This window comes from Nelumbo lutea, chromosome 3 (genome assembly GCF_056320005.1).
Source record: "Nelumbo lutea isolate HS-2025 chromosome 3, American lotus-T2T, whole genome shotgun sequence".
NCBI lineage: Eukaryota > Viridiplantae > Streptophyta > Magnoliopsida > Proteales > Nelumbonaceae > Nelumbo > Nelumbo lutea.
In genome coordinates this window covers 94,337,683-94,358,876 of record NC_142686.1, presented here as the reverse complement: position 1 = coordinate 94,358,876, position 21,194 = coordinate 94,337,683, and the positions used below count along the sequence as shown (strand labels likewise).

Sequence of the window (21,194 nt, the reverse complement as noted above, 5' to 3'; positions counted from 1 at the left end):
TGCATAGAATTTCATAACCAAATCATGACCAAATAGTTTCCCTGAACCCATTTGGCATATGATGGGCCTTCCTTGGCTGGTTTCTTAATATCTCCCATCACATAGCCTAATTTCTCTCTATCCCCAATGGCCATCAAATCTGACTGAGCCCATTCCGAGTAATTAGAGCCATCAAATCTGACAGTGGTGATCTGAAAAGTGTTTTTAGTCATGTTTCCAGCCTCCAAAACACCTTGCCCTCAAGTCTTCAACTTAGTTCCTTCCATCTCTATTAAGAGGTTTATCAAAATCTCTCAATTCTCAGCAAGAAACCACAGATACAACCCTTCTCTATGCTGAAACAGATCTAACAGTCAATTTGAAATGCTGAAACAGGTCTAACAACCACTCAGAATACTAAAGCTGAAATCAGAAAGCTGATTGTAGGGTTAGGAAAACCCTAGAAGAAATTCTGAGAAACCAGAAATCTTTCAACTGCTCCTTCCAGATAAGTCTAATCTGTCTCTGATTGGTGTCAATCTCAAAGAAAAACAAAACTTACCCAGAAAAAGCTGATTGCCACTTCCAATCCTCAGATTGAACCCTAGGAAGTTCTCATGTAATCGGCTGGATCAGACACACATGAGAAACCCTAGGTTGGCTTTGATACCAACTTGTCTGATAAAGACTGTAATCAGTCTACCATTCAATGTAAGTTCAATAAGAAAAGAAGACAGAGAATAGAAGAGAAAACCGGAGAAGAGAAAATAGAGAAAGAATGTGGTGGTTAGAGTTGCCACCCCACTCAGCAATTTATATGTTTGTAATCTAAAAACATAGTGAAGTTCTACTACTGTCCCTGATGCCTACATAAACAATACAACTAACATAAACACAACAAACATAAATAACATAAAACAAACATGCAGCAGTGGGGACCACATTAATAATTATTGCTCTACATCTCTACAAGAACCCTAGTCTTCCCCTTCAAACACTTCCTCCCGCCCAACTGTATCTTCATCCTACTTCTCCCTACCTCCAGTTGCACCTTTCTTCAATCTTTCTTCCCTCTTCGTCCTCTCAAAGTCTTCAAAGGCTTTCCTGGCAAACTCCTCACCACCCCAAAAGAACAAGCCAAGGCTTTTATCGATCTCTACATTTCTTACAAGGAACTCTTTCAATTAGAGCAGAATCGCTCTCCCTAATTTCTTCATGTGAAGTCCCCTCCTGAATACCCGTGTTTGAGACAACCGGAGATTCCTCGTTAATAGATGCTTTGGTTGTCGACGTAATGATCTTACTTCCTCTTCTCTTATATATCCTCTTGAAGTTTTTCGTGGGGCCAGCTCCCACCAACCCAAGTTTCAGCCGAGAGAAAACTTTGGTGACATGACCTGTATGAGAGTATCACGCTAAATTAACTCCACGAGATTTTTTGAGGTAACTGCTTTGTCTGCTCCCAGATCTTTCTCAGCCTCCTCCGTCCTACCTAAATCCACCCCTAATCTTCCAATCACCACCTCCTCATGGAGCCAGCGAACTGCAACATTTTCTTCAGCTTGGGGAAGGGCGCAAACCAGGCCCAAGTCAACAATTCCTCCATTACCACAACCTAAGGCGTCTGCTGAATCCGCAGCAGCAACCCCTTTTGAATTCTCCCACGAGTCGCCCCTCCCCACCTTCCCAATGTTTCGAAAATCAATCATCCCCGTCCCACCGGCCCCACTATCATCAATTGCTAGTTTTATTCCGGAAATGCCCTCATCTTCAACCTCTTCCTTTGACAATTCCAAAAAATCTAACCATCCACTAGGGTAAGTCCCTTCCACCACGATTCTTAGGTCAAAGGGTTCTCCACCAAAATGAAGCAGCAATGAAGCTGGGACGAGATGTGCTTGGTCAGAATTGGTCAATGTGAAGAAGGTTCTTATTGAGATACGAACCACGATTCTAGTCTTGAAGCCAAACACGATACAAAAATTCATCAATGCAAAACCAAACTGAGTTTGCATTTTCATCAACCCAACATATTTGCATTTACACTTACCAAAAGCAGCCCAAGGGTGTAGTGAGTCTTCTTTTTTATATTAATTTTTGTAATAAGTTGGGAATGAAAGATATATACGACTCAACTGGAGGAGTGTTGGTAGTTGTAACTTTATCATACCCAAGGGTATAATACTAGTCATTTTACTTTTATGACACTCTAATATATAAGACAAAATAGGCACCGCTTTGATTCTCTCAAAGCTGTCCTTTTCTTCTTTGTTTTTTCTTTTTCTTCCAATCAGACTATAAACTCTTTTGCCATTGATCAGAAAAAAACTGATCCAATGTTTGAGTTCTCACTAATATTGGAGCCCAATTATCTTTCACCTTCTTTTGAATGGTGAAGAATATTCCATATTTTATTTTTGACTTTAAAAGAGTTCTCCAAGTTGTGTAATAAAAGGAATTTGATCAGGCCATTTTTGGAATATTCCTGGACACGATCCATGTAAACAACCCTGAGATAACCTAGTTTGCTCCTAAAGTTTTTACTACATGTCATTGTCATCTGCATACAAAACAAAAAGCTTGTGCCTTGTGTCCTCTAATGAATTCTGTTTTCTGTAATATTTTGGAATTGAAGAAAGGAAATGTGGCAAACCAGAGGGAACACTTGATATTGCTACTTGCAAATATTGCATTAAGGACTAAAGCCCAGGTGATTCTCCCTTCAGTGCATGTCTAATTTTGCTGCGATCTATTTACCTTGTATCTTTCTAGATATGTGGTCCTTTCATTATTGAAATAGAATATGAATTCTTGCAGCTGGATGATGCCACCGTACAACATTTGTTGGATAAGATCTTCAAAAATTATCGGTCATGGTGTAATTACGTTCATCGTGAATCTAACCTCAAGTAAGTAGCTTGTTGCAAATACCTTCAAAATTGTATTGGAATTGTTACTGTTTTCTTTATTATGATTTTACTACTTTAAATCTGGATATCCTTATTCATTAAGTCCATTGTTTTCCTTTTCCAGGTTTCCAAAGGATACTGGCAAGCAACAGTTACAACTTCTCTACATTGGACTGTATCTTCTTATTTGGGGTGAAGCTTCAAATATTCGGTTCATGCCGGAATGTATTTGCTATATATTCCATCATGTAAGTTTTCTTTTGCTAGTAAAGAGCATGAAGGTTCTTATTGATTTCCCAAATTTTAAGATACGATGCTGCATTCAGCTAGCCAATAAAGTGATCGGTGGATGTCCTAGCCAAGCAAGGAGCAGGCAGAGTTTATTCTGGGCTAATTTGTAATCTGTTGTAACCTGGGTCACTACATTGCTGAAACTGTAAAACTCTTGTACTGTAATCAGTAATTAATGAATTAATAAATTTTTATTTTCTGACCAAAAAAAAAAAAGAAGATTTTCTGGTTCTTGGGCCTTCCCTGATATACAACAATTTCCATTCATATAAAAGGGCTAGTACTCTTAATGTTTATTTCTCTAGGTTTCCTTAAATTTTTGTTTGTATCAACTTGATAATTTATCCTATTAGAAAAGTTTCTCTCTCATGCTACAAAGTTCTTAACAAGGCAAGGAGCCAAGGATTTAATTAACAGGACAAAGAACAGATAACATAATAAAATGGAAATAATTAATCCGTGTCTTTTTTTTGCAAAACATATAGAATTTGCTTTGCACTATACTTGAATTTGCAAAATAAAGAAAAAAAAACTTAAGGACATTGGGTTTTAAGTTGGAAGGATAAAAAATTGAGAAATGTGGAATATGAAAGCTTAAAATGGCTCATCAGTACATCACTGTTGCTCAATGAAATCTTGAATTATTACTCAATTTATAGATTTTCTGAATCCTCCAACTTTTTCACAGCTTTGCATCTATAACTAATTATACTATATATTTAGTTCTAATAAAATCCCTACGAATTCCCACCTTCTAATCTTTTGATAGATCTGTCGACTATGACAACAATCATAACAATGCCTTTACTGAACCTTTCTAGATAATTATCTAGCCTTCTTCAAAGTGGACAAGGTCCAATAGACTATATTCTACAAATCATACATGCCCAGATAATTATTGATGATTCAAACTCTTGATTTTTTTGCCTGACATTCTGCATATTAAAAACAATAATCCTTTATTATGTTTTTTAATCTGTTTTTGGCTAACCCTTTTCTGTTTTAAACAATAAGATGGCACATGAATTATGTGGAGTTTTGCATAGCAATGTGCATGAGGTCAGCGGAGGTACATTCCGATCAACACTCCAGGGTGAAGAGGCATTTCTGCGGAAGGTTGTAATGCCCATCTATCAGGTTATGCGCAAGGTAATGAACATCTTGTTGTTTCTTTTGTTATTTGACTCCTAGTTTCATATATTCATACCTCAGCATTGATGATGAAAAAAGGAAGCCAGGAAGAACAAAGCTGGCAGCAGCCACTCAAATTGGAGGAACTATGATGATCTAAATGAATATTTTTGGTAAGGATTTTTTGGGATGCTTTATTTTTTTTTGTGGTACTGGAAGGCAGCTGTATTAGATGATAATTGCTGAAAACTGTGATCCTTTTGCAGGTCAGACAAGTGTTTTAAGCTTGGGTGGCCAATGGACCTTAAAGCTGATTTTTTTGTGCGTTCAGATGAGCCACAAACTAGAAATGAGGTCTTCTAATCTTTCAAAAATTTATCTTTTTTGATAGAAAATTAGAATTTATTGAAGAAAGTATAAAATTAGAAAAGCTATGCAGGCTTTGTGGACCAAGTAAAAATATTGCTGCTCCAAGATATACAAATTTTACATTAACCCCTAGAAAAACCAAAAGAAAAACTGTAATGAATAGCTTGAATATGATATCTTGACTTCTTATACATTAATCCTCAAGCATCCAAACCACCAAGCTATGTCACCTGGATACGGCAAGGGCATGGCTGGACATGGTATTGGATATGACATTTACATATAAAAATGAAGTATCTGACATGATTTGAGACCCTTGTATATCCAGGTATTATAGCTGTTGTAACGTGTAAATATCTTAGGCTGGGCTTCTTATATATTATTATTATGTTTTATTCTTTTGTTTGTGTAGTTGGACTTAAGTTATGCCTATTTTAATCTTTTTTTATTAGTCTTTTTCTGCTTCCTAATATGGGGCATAAAGGCATAATTGTACTTTAAAACATCATATAATATAAATACTAATAGTATGGCCACCCAGAGTAATTTTCTGCCTCATATCTTTCCATTTTTCTCTCTTCAGACTCTTCTTTTCTTCTCTATTTTTGCTAAAGATTTGACTACATGGTATCAAAGAGATGCGATTCAGTCCTCCAAATCTGAGATTAGTTTCTGATTACAGCAACAAAAAGAAAAGAAAAGAAGGGGAAAAACAGTAGGAGGAAGGAGGTTGAGAAGAAGAGGAAGAAGAAGAGAGTTCGATAGATCTCTCTCTCCTCTCACTAATCTTTTATCAATCAGACTTAATCAAAGTTAATTACAAGCCTGCCCTTAAGTGGGCGGCCTTAAAACAAAAATAAAAAAAGCTAGCAGGCTCATAAAGAAAGGCCCATTAACACATAAGTAATAAAAAGAACACTACTTAACAGGAGAACAAGCACTGGGGCCCATACGGCCCATTCTCTCTACACTCCCCCTCAAGCTGAGCATAGATATCAATCATGCCTAGCTTGCTTATATAATGTATCAGCTTTCCTTTCGGAACACCTTTTGTCAAAACATCAGCTAGCTGTTCTTTGGAAGCAACAAATGGCAAGCTGACCTTCTTTGAAGCAACTCTCTCCCGTATAAAATATCTGTCAACTTCTATGTGCTTAACTCTGTCATGCTGGACTGGATTATGTGCAATGTTAATAGCTGCCTAGTTATCACAATATAGCATCATTGGCTTCTCACAATCAATACCCAATTCGTCCAAAAGTGACCTAAGCTACGATAGTTCTGAAACTCCATATGCCATTGCCTTGTACTCTGCCTCAGTTGAGGATCTAGCCACTACAGATTGCTTCTTACTCCATGAAACAGTGTTCCCTGCCACCATAGCACAGTATCCTGAAGTAGATCTCCTATCATCAATACATCTAGCCTGGTCAGCATTAGTGTATGCTTCCAACTTCATGTGTCCATGCTTAGCAAATAAGATACCCTTCCCTAGAGTACCTTTCAGGTAACATAAAACCCTCTCTGTAATTGCTAAATGCGTATCTTTGGGGGAATGCATGAACTGGCTAATAACACTCATTGCACAAGAAATATCTGGCTGGGTCATGAAAAGATATAACAACTTCCCAAGTAGTCTCTAAAACCCCAATCCATGGTTTCAAATGTCGCTAATGTCACCCGACATATGTCGATGTCGAGGCTCACCGACATGAAAATGGATGGTAATATAAAAATTACATTATTTCGGTCGACATTTCCTATATTTCGGAAATGTCGACCAAATTGGTCCAAATAACAAAAAAAATGCAGTTTTTCCTATTATGTTGATAGTTAATTTTGATAAGATGTCGACTAATGTACATTAATAATATTTCCATTAATAATTTCTATTTAATATTTCAAACAAAATATTTATAAAAAATAATTAACAACATATAAAAACAAAAGAATAAATTAATTACTTTATAATATAAAACAAAATATTTTTCAAGTAATAAAATATTAACTAGTTAGTATTTTCTAAAATATTTATTAAAATCAGAAAATGTTTATTAAATTTTATAATAAATCATATTCTACATTTAATATAAAAAATCAGAATAAATTTAATAACTTTTATACTAAATCATAATTTATTATAAATTTAGTACTAAAAATCATAATAAATTCATTAAGTTTTATAAGAAATCAGAATTTATCATAATCTTAATACTACAAAAAGGAGAATCAGTTTATTAAATCAGAATTTAATAACTTTTATATGCACTTTCTCAAGTCAATGTATGCATTTCTTTTCAGCGACCGAATTCTTTCATTGCTGAAAAGAGGAAGCCCAAGACAAATTTTGTTGAAGTTCGTACCTTTTGGCACCTTTTCAGAAGTTTTGATCGAATGTGGATATTCTTTATATTAGCTTTCCAGGTATACTCAGTGTGGATCAAAATTAAGTTGGTTTATCTTATTGCTTGCAATTCAAAAAGCCATTTTTTTTTTGTATGTTGTTATCCCTTTTTGGTATTTCAGTCTATTTTCTTTGTTGGTCTTCAGGCGATGCTAATTATTGCTTGGAATCCTTCTGGGTCTCTTGCTGCTTTCTTTGATGAGGATGTATTTAAAAGAGTATTGAGTATTTTTATAACTTCTGCTTTGCTCAATTTCTTACAAGGTATACTATCTCTTTAACTTCCTTGAGAACTCCTACTGCATATAGCTGTCTAGTGGTTTCTGTGGCAGTTGCAAGCAATGCTGTTAGACACAGACCAGATGAGGGCAGCCCAGTGCATGAGACACAGACCAGACAGAAAACCGGAAAACTGACTGGTTCATGTTTTTCCAGTAAATCAGCTGTTTATACCATTCAGACTGAAAACTGTCAAATAACTGGGATCAGGATAGTTTACAAGGTCACTGGTTTAATTGTCTTGTCTGGTGTGAGTCTGACAACACCGATTGCAGGTTCCTTCTGTTGACCAATTTCTGATTGAGACACCATAGTTTGTGTAACTTTACCATTTTTCTTATTATGATATACCATCTCTTATGTGCAGCTACTCTGGACATAATTCTTAATTGGAAAGCTTGGGGAAGTTTGAAGTTTACCCAAATTGCTCGGTACCTTCTGAAATTTATAGTTGCAGCTGTCTGGGTAGTGGTGCTGCCAATAGGCTATTCTAGCTCTGTGCAAAATCCCACAGGACTAGTAAGATTTTTCAGTGATTGGGTTGGTAATTGGCAAAACCAGTCATTTTATAACTATGCTATTGTGATATATGCCATTCCCAATATATTGGCTGCACTACTGTTCATGTTTCCATTTTTACGGAGATCCATGGAGCGTTCCAGTTCGCGGATTATTGCTTTTCTTATGTGGTGGGCCCAGGCAAGGCATCTCTTCCATCATCTCTTTTTCTAGTTGCCTATACTTTTCATCAGTTGGTATCATTGCTTATTTAAACTTAAATTGTTTTACAGCCAAAACTGTATGTGGGAAGAGGCATGCATGAGGACGTATTCTCACTTCTCCGGTAAGTAATTGCACTGCACTAATTTCCAGGTTGTTCAGTTATTCCTGTTTCTCTAACAAGATAACATTTTGTATGGTCAGATATACTCTATTCTGGATCCTTCTTCTAATCAGCAAGTTAGCATTCAGCTATTATGTTGAGGTGACTTTGTTCTCCTTTAAAATCTGTGCCATTACTAGAAACAGGAAAAGATTTATATACTATATTGTTTTGTTTATCGACAAGACAACAATGTAAAGTTGCATGCATCAACAAAATGAAATGCCAAGGTTTGCATCTAGAAGAAGATAAAACATCCTCTAACATCAACAGTCTGTTCAAAAGCTTAGATAAGGTATAAATGCCAATAGTCTCTTCAGACCATCCATGGTTACATTATTGTATCTTTGACTCTTTTCTTAATAAAGTGATACAAACTTGGAAGCAAAGAAAGAAGCTATTAGAACAGATCAGGAATGTTCTTTATGGACTGTTTGGGAGGAAAGAAATGCTAGAATCTTCAATGACAATGAGAGGGATGAGGCTGCTGTTTGGGATTGTATAATTAACAAGGCTATAAATTGGGCCAAAGCCTCAGACTTGTTATCACATTTCTCCTTTGATGACATTTGGAGGAATTGGGAACTTGTTGCAAAATGCTCTACTGTCAAGGACAAGCTTGTGGTAGATTGGAGGCCCCCTGAAGAAGGCTTTATCAAGCTAAATTTTGATGGCTGGCCTAGGTAATCCTAGGTCCTCTGGTATTGGAGGAGTGTTCAGAAATGCAGAAGGTTAGGTTATTGAACTATTATCTGGTCCCATTGGAGTGGGGGATGTTGTCAATGCAGAAATGCGAGCAATCTTACAGGGAGCATAGATTGCTAGAGAGCTGAGCTATGAGAGATTGCTAGTTAAAGATGACTCTAAATTGGTAATTGGGTGGCTGAAGGAACTGTAGACAGTGGCTTGGTCCTATAGGGGGGCTTTGTGAAGATTCAAGTGGGAAGTGGCTAACCACAAATGTGATAATTAGTTTTCAATGGGAAAGGAGATCGACAAATGGGTTGGCAGATTTTTTTGCTAAGCAAGGGGTGCATAAGAATTAGTTATTTTGGGCTCAATTGTAAATTTGTTTTTTGCCTTTGAGGCTGCATCCCACACCTCTTTGTGGAAGCCATTATTGTGTATAGTAGAAAAGTTTGGAAGATCTGTTCTGATATAAAACCTGTTAAAGAAAGAAGAAAAGAAAGAGAAGAGAAGGTTTATGCAGAGAAGAAATGAGAGAGATTGAAGAGAATGAGAGAAGCCAAAAATAGGTCTGGCCGCCCCTTCCATTAGCTTATATACTCACAAATAAAAACAGAGTACAAAGACAAGTATGCCCTTAGTAAGTCGGCTACTTGTAAGATCTAAATAAACACTCTTAACTTAAGCATAAACTAGTGGGCCTTGGGCCTAATAATTCCCTAACTATGCTATGTAAATAAAACAAGTGATATCAGCCCAAAACTCAAAACTCTCCCTCAAGTTGGGAATAGATGTCATACATTTCCAACTTGCGTAGATCATGCTCCAGCTTCTTTCTTGCAATACCTTTTGCAAGAACATCAACAAGCTGCAAGTCAGACGCAATATATGGTAAGCAAATTTCTCTAGATGTCATCTTTTCCCTTATAAAGTGTCTATCTACTTCTATATGCTTCATCCTATCATGCTAAACTGGGTTGTGGGTAGTGTTAATTGCTGCTTGATTGTCATAGTATAGCATCATAGGTTCTTCGGCGTCAACTCCAATCTCCCCTAACAAGGAATGGACCCAGAGGAGCTCTGAAACACCATGTGCCATGGCTTTGTATTCAACTTCTACCCTTAACCTTGCCACAACTGTTTGTTTCTTACTCTTCCACAAAACTAGATTACCTCCAACAAGAGTGCAAACTCTTGATGCTGATATCCTATCATCTAAACACCCTGCCCAATTAGTATCTGTGTAAGCCTTTAACTTCAACTATCCATGGTCAACAAACAATATGCCTTTACCTAGGTGTCCCTTCAAATAGGAAAGTATCTTGTCAATCACCTCCCAATGTTGAACTCATGGGGCATGCATGTATTGACTCACCACACTTACTACATAAGAGATGTTTGGTTGTGTCATACTTAAGTATAGCAACTGGCCCACTAATCTCTGATACCTTCCAACATCTTTCACTAGTTCACCTTCTGAAGCATTTATTCTGTGGTTCTGATCAATAAGTGTATCAGTTGTCCTTGCCCTAAGTTTTCTCGTCTCTTATAGTGGATCCAAAACATACTTCCTCTATGAGATGAAGATCCCATGCTTGGACCTTGTCACCTTAATGCTAAGAAAGTACTTCAGCTCCCCAAGATCCTTAATCTCAAACTCTTTGTGTAGATTCTTCTTCAAGGTATCAATCTCACTTAAATCATTTCCTGTGACTACAATGTCATTCACATACACTATTAAAACCTTGTCACCTCAATGCCCAGAAAGTACTTCAGCTCCCCAAGATCCTTAGTCTCAAACTCTTTGTGCAAATTCTTCTTCAAGGTATCAATCTCACTTAGATCATTTCCTATGACTACAATGTCATTCACATATACTATTAAAATTGGCACCAGTGATCCCCTCCTATTCACAAAAAGAGTATGATCAGATTGAGTTTGAGTATAGCCAAATACAACCAATGCACTTTTGAACTTGTCAAACCAAGCTCTGGGTGATTGCTTTAAACCATATAGAGACTTCTTCAATCTACATACCTTTCCTTTATCCACAATTCCACATCATTGTAAAAGCCAACTAGAAGGTCCATGTACACCTCCTTTTACAAGTCCCCATGAAGAAAAGCATTCTTCGCATCAAGTTGGAAGAGTGGCCACTGGTGCAAAAGTCTCCAAGTAATCTATGCCATAGGTCTGAGTGTACCCTTTTGTATCCAACCTCGTCTTGTACCTTTCTATACTTCCATTAGCCTTGTACTTCATTGTATAAACCCATTTACATCCAATTATCTCCTTGCCATGAGGTAAATCCATAATCTCCCATGTTTGATTTTTAATCAATGCTTTCATTTCCTCCTACATAACTGTCTTTTACTTAGGTTTGGAGAGAGCCTCACTAACACTCTTGGGTATAGACACAGAGTTGAGGGAGCAAAGGAAGACCCGATATGAAGGGGATAATCCATTGTAGGAAAGATGGTGTGAGATGCAATGAGCAATACGCATCCTCTTCCCTTTTTGGAGTGCAATAGGGAGGTCTAGGTCATCTGCAATGGTGTTAGGAGTAGGGATAGTAGTATCAATAGGATCTAAACCATTAGAGGAAACAAGAAGCATATCTGGGTCTATGTCAATTGAACCTGGAATCTCTGATGAGCTGATAGGGAATGATGTGGGTTCCTCTACTGTGAAATCAACCTCCCTGTGCTATTGTAGGTGTTGTCGAGTGAAACACTGAGAGGCAGGACACAATGGAGGTGGCAAAGTGGGTTGTGTAGGTGGGTCAGACACTGGAGCGGATAAATGAGCTGGAACAAGAAGTGGTATAGATTGCTCACTTCCTTCCCCAAAACACTCCCCCTAAGAAGAACCCCTCGAGGGAAAAGGTGTGGACTCAAAAAAAGTGACATCCATAATAACATGCCGACTCCCGGAGACTGGATCATAACAATAATACCCCTTCTGGTTTCCTGCATACCCAAGGAAGACAAACTTCTTCGCCTTAGGGTCCAACTTTAAGCGGTGAGGACTAAGAACATGGACAAAGTGTACACATCCAAAAACCTTTAGAGGAATATGGAACATCTCTCCCTTAGGAAAAAGAAAACTAAATGGAGTGCCATATCCAAGAACACGAAAAGGCACCCGATTAATTAAGAAAACTGCTGTAAGAACGGAGTGCTACATCATGCTTCTTGCAACTTCCACAATATGTTTGTTCTTCCTTTTTGCTACACCATTCTGTTGTGGAGTGTATGTACAATTGGTTTGATGGACTACTCCATGCAGCAATAGGTATGATGTCAGTTTTTTTTTTTTCAAAGTATTCCCTGTCATTATTTGATATAAACACTTACACTCGTACCCCAAATTGCATCAACACCATCTACTGTTGAACCAAAGACGGTACCTCATCACAGGATCTCATCAAATATACCCAAGAGTGTCGAGAATAATCATCCACATCAAAAATAGAAGAACATCTTTTATTGCTTGCTTTAAAGGAATGTCTACAATGCTTTCCAAGTTGGCAACCTTCACACTCCAAGCTAGACAAGTTGACAGACTTAAACAATTTTGGAAACAAAAAAACGCAAAGAAGCAAAAGACAAATGCCCTAACCGATTATGCCAAAAAATTAAAAAATTTATGCACAATTGGATGGGGTCAAAGTATCACAAAGTGGTGCAGTGAATAATAGGATGTTTAGTACAAGAACAAACATTTTTATGGATTGCATTAGGCAAGTCAAATTCATTTTGATCACCTTGTTGAAGAGGACTATGTGTAGGATTTACCTTGTGAGTGTTAGACAATGTAGCACAAATTGCCTTTAGTATTTCCACACCTTCATGTGGAGGCTGAATCCTTTGATGGTGAGAGTAAACATAAGGTTATTGAGGGATAGTGGGAGTAGGAATCATGGAAGGAATAGGTAATGGGAACTGAACCTGAACTTTTGAGACATGGGGTCATAGCACTTGTACTCCTTTTAAGCAAAGGGATACCCAAGAAATAGGAAGAAAAAAGGGTGGGCTTACCACTTATATGGTTGGATGCCGCTGAATCAATGAAGCCTTGAAAGGAATAGTAAAGACATGTAGAGCATTGACCTGTTTACTTGAGCCTTCAACATAAGATGTAGAAAGTGTCAAGGCGGGCTTTTCCAAGTGTTGTAGAACCCTACCAAATTGTTCCAATTGTTCATGTATGCTACATAGTAGACCCTGCTTTGATCTAGAACTAGTAGAATTACTTTGGGTAGCAATGATGGAAGCTGATGAAATAGGATCGGACTTACTATCAAGAGAGGTTGAGCTAGTAACAACATGGGCTGCACTGAACTTCTTTTCTGTTTACCCTTTTCATTCAATCAGGCAGAAAATACAATGATTTAGTGATAAGAGGTCACCCCAACTCTTACAAAAGAGAAGCAAACAATTACAACTAGACTTGTTGTTGTAGTGCGATCTGGCGACTCTCATGTGTCTGATGACTTGGATGCTGATTCGGATACTTGCCTTGTTGGTGGCCGAGCTAAGGATGGCCAAGCTGAACTGTTATGCAAGAGAGGTAAAGCTAGAGTGCCCGGGTTGTTTTTACCCGGGGGGGCACTCCGATGCTTAAGTCAACAAGTTGTGTTGAGAGTTCTTAAGAGATAAGAGAATGCCAGAGCTTGATCGTGCGTACCTTCTCAGGTGAAAATGAGTGCTTTATATAGACATGAGTGACCTAAGACCTCTTGCAACGGGTCTTAGGTTCTCGGGGAGCCATTTCTGTTAACTCGGGAGAGTAATTACGTCGGTTACATAATTCGTGCAGGGGTTGTGGTCCGTTCGATTAACTCAGATGCGTGCGATGCGGTAGGCCGGCCTAATGGTCGACTCATTAGTACTCCAGAGATCTCGGACTAGCAACGGATCTATGTGACAAGTCAACAAGCTTGCCTTGCAGATCGCCAATAGTACTTCTCGTAGCTCAGCCGGTAGGTCGCTTACTCGCTGGGAGACCTATCAGCCTGGCTTGGCCAAGGTATTTGAGGTTGGCCTAGGTGAGGTGCTACAAACCGACTTGCCGAGGTGATCCGGTTGCTCAGTGCTGAGGTGTCACTTGAAAGCCACGTGTCGATATGTAATTCGGAGGACCAAATTATCCCTCATCACTTATAGATTCAAAGTATTTCAGAAGTCATCTCCAAAGTTTGTTTTCCTTAAACCTTCGAATTCTGGTAGAACTAAGGCCCACCCTACAATCCTTGAACTGATGACAGCCCCTAACTCTCTATTGCTTCTCGATTTGCCTTCTTATTTCTTTCTTTCTAGGTTTCCCAACATACAGTAAATAGAACACAGCTCTAAATGATTTTTGTTCTGATGCTTCCATTCACCCTTGGCCAGCAGCCAAATATCTCCATGCAGTCACTAGGACCCCATCCATCCATGTTGAACAGCTTGAAAAAAATAGGCCCAAATACTCCTAATGAAACTGTAGAGCACTAGAAGGTGAAGAATAAGCTCCTCTTCAGAGTTCAGACAAACAACGTGGGCATCTACTCGGAAACTGATGACCTTTCTTTTTCAAATTGTTTTGAGTCTGGATACTTCCCATTGAAATGAGCCAAGCAAAAGTCTCCACCCTTGGAAGTGAGGGATTTACTTCCACCTCTTGAAGCTTCGCTAACAGCCCTTCACATTCCTCTATTTTCCTTATCCTTATCATTTTTCTCAATTCCTTCCTATTGGAGTTGTGAAGATATATCTTGATGTATATTATTAGTATAGTCCTTGTTATACAGTATTATTATTTTATTTGCTCTTTTTATCTTTCAGTCCTATAGGGGCATTCTTGTAACTGTACATATTAATATAAAAGGGGCTCTTTGGGATGGGGGTTGACTATTCTTGGCACCCCTGAATCTGCTCTCTCTTGTTCTCAGTTCTGCTCACATGGTATCAGAGCAGGTCATTTGTATCAGCCTGGGAGTTTTGGTTTCTACACAAGATTGAAGAGTGTTTTTCAAGGCTTCCATCAGTACTGTTGGAATAATGTTAAAATAACTTAGTTGCAGTTGTTAGGGCCTGTTTGGCTAATTAAAGTGTTTTTAATTTCGTTTTTTTATTTCTGTTATGTCTGTTATTGTACTCAGGGGCACAAGGGTCTTTTCCCTTGTTATTTCTGTCGCCCTATATATAGTAAAATAAACACTGGCGCCGCTAGAACTGTTACATTGCAAACCTTCTCTCTTCTCTTCTCTTCTCTCCTCTTCCACCTATCTCTGGCCGGCTACATTGTCAAGATGGTATCAGAGCGGGAATGCTGATTAAAAGAGAGCAGATCGATCAACCCTACTATCAAGAGAAGATCGATCAACCCAAAAAATAGATCGAATAGACTAGCAGAAAGGAAATCTGATTTTGGACTACAGAATAGCTACGACTGGTACAGTTCTCCCTATTTTTCCTCTTCTTTACTCTCCTTGGTCATGTGCCGAGTGAAAACCCTATGAATCTGGGGCGGATGAATGCTGTCGAACCTGTGTAACCCTAGTTTTCTTGGATCGTGTGATTCTGTTCATGTGTTAAGACAACTATAGGTCAATGCTGACCTGTCTTCTCAATGGTTTGAGTTGACTATAAGCAAGAAGGATCTCTCCTGCTGATTAGTGGCTGTTAGCCCTTTTGGAATTCTGGTAGGTGGGGACTGATAAAACTATACAGGTCTGAAACTGCCAAATATTACTTCAGTTTTGTCCAGAATTTGGTACTGTTTGTGCTCAATCTGGTTGGTAAACCCGAGTGTGTGGGTGTGAACCGAGTGGAGCATTGCTTTGTGGAGTAAGGAGGGGTCCTAAGTCTGGTGTGTGGGACTGATTAACTGCTTGACCATGTCGACTAAGAATTCTGCTACTTCAAAGATCTCAGGGAGCCACAATGGAGTTAGTGGGGGAATGGATATGAGCTTTCCCATGGCTGTCATTCCCTTTGATGGTCTGAATTACCTTGAGTGGTCTAGGGGGATAAAACTCTACATCACTGCTAGGGGGCGAATAGGATACATCAATGGGAGAGTAAAGGAACCGAAGTATGGAAGTGCTAAGCATGATAGGTGGAACCAAGAGAACAGTATGGTGATGTATTGGCTCTTGATTTCAATGCTGCCACAAGTAAGGAAGACCTTTATGTGGGCTGAAACTGCTTGTGAGATATGGGAACAAGCGAAGTCCACTTATTCAGAACAGAGACACTATGCCAAGATATATCAACTACAAGCTGAATCTTCTACTTGCAAGCAGGGGGAGAAGAGTCTCTCGATGTACTATTCTGATTTGACATCAATATGGAAAGAACTTGATCACTATCAGAATGTGAATTGGAAGTGTGATGAAGATGCAAAGGCCTATAAGTCACTTGTATCACAGCAACACGTGTTTGCCTTTCTCCTAGGGCTGAATCAGTCATATGAGTCCATCAGGGTACAGATCTTGGGTAGTAAAGACTTGCCATCAGTCCTGGAGGTGTATGCCTTGGTGTAGTCAGAAGAAAGCAGAAGAAGTGTGATGAATGGTGTAGAAGGGGAGTCAGTTGCCCTAGCGGTCCGGGGAAATTTAGATACAAATGTCGGAGGTGGCTTTAAAGGGGATGACACTCAGAAAAAAACAGAAGATAAAAGCAAGCTTTGGTGCACTCACTGCCAGAAGACACAACACACTAAAGATACATGCTGGGATCTCCATGGAAAACCTAAATGGGCACAGGATTTGGGTAAGAAGTCAACACGGGCAAGAAACCAGTCCAGTAGAATCAAAAAAGTTATAACTTAGCTAATCTGGCATCGACAGAGACTAGTCCTTCCGTAACTCAGGAGAGACATCCCGGTTCTGACCCTAAGGAAGATATTATCAACTCCTTCCGTGAACATTTGGAATTGTATGGTAGGACTCTCCGCCAGGTGGATTCTGGGCCTACTCCTACCTCATTTGCGTCTACATCAGGTAATGCCACAACCTTCCATGTGTCATCTCATACTACTGATTCACCTTGGATTATTGACTCCGGAGCCTCAAATCACATGACCGGTAAGTCAAATTTGTTCCGGACATATAACCTTCTCTCTGGGAGAGATAAGGTAAGACTGGTTGATGGTTCTTTTTCTACCATAGCTGGCCGAGGCACCATATCTCTCTCACTTGGCCTTACTCTTCCTAATGTCCTGCATGTTCCGAAATTGCCTATTAATTTGTTGTCCATTAGTTGTATTACTCACTCTTTGAATTGCTTAGTCACCTTTTTTCCGTCTTCATGTGTGTTTCAGGATTTGACCTCGGGGAAGACGATTGGTAGAAGAAGCATGGTGGATGGTCTCTACGTGTTGGAGAATAATGCTGGTCTAGTGGCGACTGAGTCCACAAGTTCGTCGAGTGAGAGTCAGGCCTATTTATGGCATAGTCGTTTTGGTCATCTTTCTTTTGAGTCGTTAAAAGTTATGTTCCCAAAGTTGTTTGAGTTTTTGTCAGCTAGTCAGTTATAGTGTCAAACTTGTCAGTTGAGTAAGCATTGTAGAAGTTCTTTATCTTTAAGAAATAAAAGATCTAAATTTCCATTTCATATTGTTCATTCTGATGTTTGGGGCCCTGTTACTCTACCTACTGCGGCTGGCTATAAGTATTTTGTTACTTTGATTGATGATTATTCTCGATACATTTTGGTTTACCCTATGCGATCTCGAGATGAAGTGCCAAAAATTGTGAAAGATTTTCAACGCATGGTGTACACTCAGTTCTAAACGGAAATTCATATTTTCCAGTCGGACAATGCAAAGGAATATTTCCATAGTGATCTCACGAAGTTCTTTGCTTTGAGTGGGTCACTTCAGCGAAGCTTTTGTGCCAGGACACCCCAACAAAATGGTGTGGCTGAACGAAAAAATCGTCACCTTCTTGAAGTTGCTCGTGGCTTGCTGATTCATATGAATGTGCCAAAACAGTTCTGGATGGATGCAGTATTGTGTGCGACATATATCATCAATCGCATGCCCTCTCGGCTACTAGAGTATAAGGCCCCATATCAGCTCCTGTTCCCTACAGCCCTGTTGTCCACCATTCCGATGCGTGTTTTTGGGTGTCGTTGTTTTGTCCACAACCTATCACCTACTCGTGGTAAACTTGACCCTCGGGCTATTCCTTGTGCTTTTCTTGGTTACCCCTCATCTCAAAAGGGGTATCGTTGTTATGATCCCATTGCCCGCAAGTACTATGTTTCCATTGATGTCTCATTCTTTGAGAGTCAACCGTTCTTCTCAGTTTCTCCTCAGGGGGAGAGTAGGGTTGAGGAGAAACAGGTGACGACTCAGATTCAACTACCTCCTTTACCCGATCCTCCTCCGTTCCGGGTTTTCCATCGTCGCCATAAGAGCCAGCAGAGTTCAAGAGCCGTGGAGCCGGAAACTATGCAACCAACATCATCGGATTCACCCGAGGTAGATCCGTCTCATTAGCCAGGTACACTTGCTCTCATTGTTCCTTTAAATGTTGATTCACATGTCCCCGATGATCTTAATATTCCTATTGCTAAGAGAAAGGGTGCTAGATCTTGTACCACTAATCATATGTGGATAGTGTTCCCATCCCTAAGACTGTGGCAGAAGCTTTGTCAAAACCTGAATGGACAGATGCAATGCAGGAAGAAATTGATGCCTTACACAAAAATGGTACGTGGGAGTTGGTAGATCTTCCTGAGGGGAAGGAACCAGTGGGGTGCAAGTGGGTGTTCACAGTGAAACACAAAGCTGATGGAACTGTTGAAAGGTACAAGGATAGACTAGTAGCAAGAGGCTTCACACAGGTATATGGAGTGGACTATGTAGAGACTTTTGCTCCTGTAGCGAAGATGAACTCCATTCGGATTCTCCTTTCCTTGGCAGCAAATCTTGACTGGGATCTTCACCAATTGGACATCAAGAATGCCTTCTTGAATGGTGACTTGGAAGAGGAGGTGTACATGACCCAACCCCCAGGGTTCTGTGCCAAAGGCAGTGAACAAAAGGTGTGCAGGTTGAAGAAGTCCCTATATGGATTGAAACAATCACCTCAGGCTTGGTTTAGCAGTCCAACAAATGGGATTCAAACAATGCCAATCAGATCATACCTTGTTTGTAAAAGGAGGTGAAGGTAAAATTGCAGCTCTTATTGTGTATGTGGATGACATAGTGATCACAGGAGATTGGGAGGCTGAAATCCAGAGACTAAAAAAATTCTTTGCCACTAAATTTGAGGTGAAGGATCTAGGCCCCTTACGATACTTTCTTGGAATTGAAGTTGCCCACTCTCACAAGGGCATCTTTATTTACCAACGAATGTATGTACTAGATCTACTAGAAGATACATGCAAGTTGGGGGTAAAGCCATCTGGTTCACCTATTGAACCTAATCACCATCTGGGAGTCAGTCAGGGAGAGTTTTTGAAAGATGTAAAGATGTTCCAGAGACTCGTGGGGAGACTTCTGTATTTGTCTATGACCAGGCCTAATATTGCCTATGCAGTGGGTGTCCTTAGTCAATTCATGCACAGCCCGATGACAACTCACTTTGAGGCTGCAGAGAGGATCTTGAGATATCTCAAGAAGTTTCCTGGAGCTGGTTTGTTGTTCCAGAAACACAGTCACTTAAAAGTGGAAGTATATACTGATGCAGATTGGGCAGGAGAGTCAATGACCGAAAGTCTACCAGTGGTTATTGTGCCTTTGTAGGAGGAAACCTTGTCACGTGGAAAAGCAAAAAACAAAGTGTCGTGGCTAGATCTAGTGCTGAAGCAGAGTATAGAGCGATGGCTCATGGAGTTGCGGAAATCATGTGGATAAGAAATCTGTTAGGTGAACTGGGTTTCGCAGTAAGCAATCCTACGTCACTCTACTGTGACAATAAAGCAACCATCAATATTGCTGCTAATCCAGTTTTGCATGATAGGATGAAACACATTGAAGTGGACAAGCATTTTGTCAGAGAGAAACTTGAAAGTGGAGAAGTGTGCACACCATATGTCAACTCGGTAGAGCAACTTGTAGATATATTCACCAAAGGTCTTCATCATGTGCGGCACAAAGATTTGTGTGACAAGTTGGGCATGATTGACATTTATGCTCCAACTTGAGGGGGAGTGTTGGAATAATGTTAAAATAACTTAGTTGCAATTGTTAGGGTCTGTTTGGATAATTAAAGTGTTTTTTATTTCGTTTTTTTATTTCGTTTTTTTATTTCTGTTATGTCTGTTATTGTACTCAGGGGCACAAGGGTCTTCTCCCTTGTTATTTCTGACGCCCTATATATAGTAAAATAAACACTGGCGCCGCCAGAACTGTTACATTGCAAACTTCACTTCTCTCCTCTTCCACCTATCTCTGGCTGGCTACACTGTCAAGAAGTGCTGTTCGGATTCTGATCTGGATCTACTTAATAGTTGTAGTAATTTCCACAATTACTATTTATAGTAAACCATGGGTTGCTATTTTTAGTAATTCTGATTTCTTATATTAGTAGTTTGTGTGAAAAGAGAGCATTTCATAAATCTGTGGGAGGGGATTCTTTTTGTTGATTTTGTAAAGGAGTAAATGGTGGACACTCCATAAACAGTATACTATACCTTTTCTCTGCTATGGCCTACATGGCCTGATCACTTCTTGTGAACTTCTCTCTCCTTTTGGGTAATATAATACACTCTATTATTCAAAAAAGAAAAAAACATTAGTAGTTTGCATGTTATGGTCATTCTTTTGTTGAGTCCACAACTGAGCAGTTTCCTAATTTTAGGAATGGCCTTTTTTTTATAATTTGGTAGAATTGGTAAGTTGATAAAAATTTGTTGTGTATGAGTCCACAGATTTGATATCTTTGATTTTAGTGGTTTTGCATTAGGATTATTATGAGACAGAAGCAAGCTTGTTTGTATATAACATACTTTGGCATCTTTTAGAGAAACACTAATATATCGATTCTTTATTTTTTTTTTTTTGATTTAAAATTTGCAAATGTCTGTTTCTCTCAATAGCATATTGCTATTGTGTGGTTTTTCTACTATTTTGTGTTTCAATTCCTCAGATTTGATTACTAATTGCTGTTTCTAAATATCTATTGCCATTGTAAAGTCTGCTTAAACTGTTATCAGTAAAATCAAACAAGTAAAAATCCTTCTTTATTGCACTTTATGGAAAACCATTTGCTATGTTCCCAATGTCAACTTTGAGCATCATGGAGTTTCTCTCTTTAAAGATA

General features: G+C 39.0%; 1 protein-coding gene across 1 annotated transcript in view; it reads left to right on the top strand.

The window, feature by feature from the left end:
• Nucleotides 1-21,194, top strand: part of LOC148866954 (putative callose synthase 6) — a 91,290-nt gene that overhangs the window by 18,625 nt on the left and 51,471 nt on the right. The window contains exons 7-17 of the mRNA XM_088979600.1: nt 2,615-2,689; nt 2,797-2,888; nt 3,013-3,136; nt 4,194-4,328; nt 4,410-4,483; nt 4,577-4,664; nt 6,981-7,103; nt 7,230-7,347; nt 7,730-8,061; nt 8,154-8,206; nt 8,287-8,347. Coding sequence (XP_088835726.1) covers nt 2,615-2,689; nt 2,797-2,888; nt 3,013-3,136; nt 4,194-4,328; nt 4,410-4,483; nt 4,577-4,664; nt 6,981-7,103; nt 7,230-7,347; nt 7,730-8,061; nt 8,154-8,206; nt 8,287-8,347 — 1,275 coding nt within the window. The remainder of the gene's footprint in view (nt 1-2,614; nt 2,690-2,796; nt 2,889-3,012; nt 3,137-4,193; nt 4,329-4,409; nt 4,484-4,576; nt 4,665-6,980; nt 7,104-7,229; nt 7,348-7,729; nt 8,062-8,153; nt 8,207-8,286; nt 8,348-21,194) is intronic.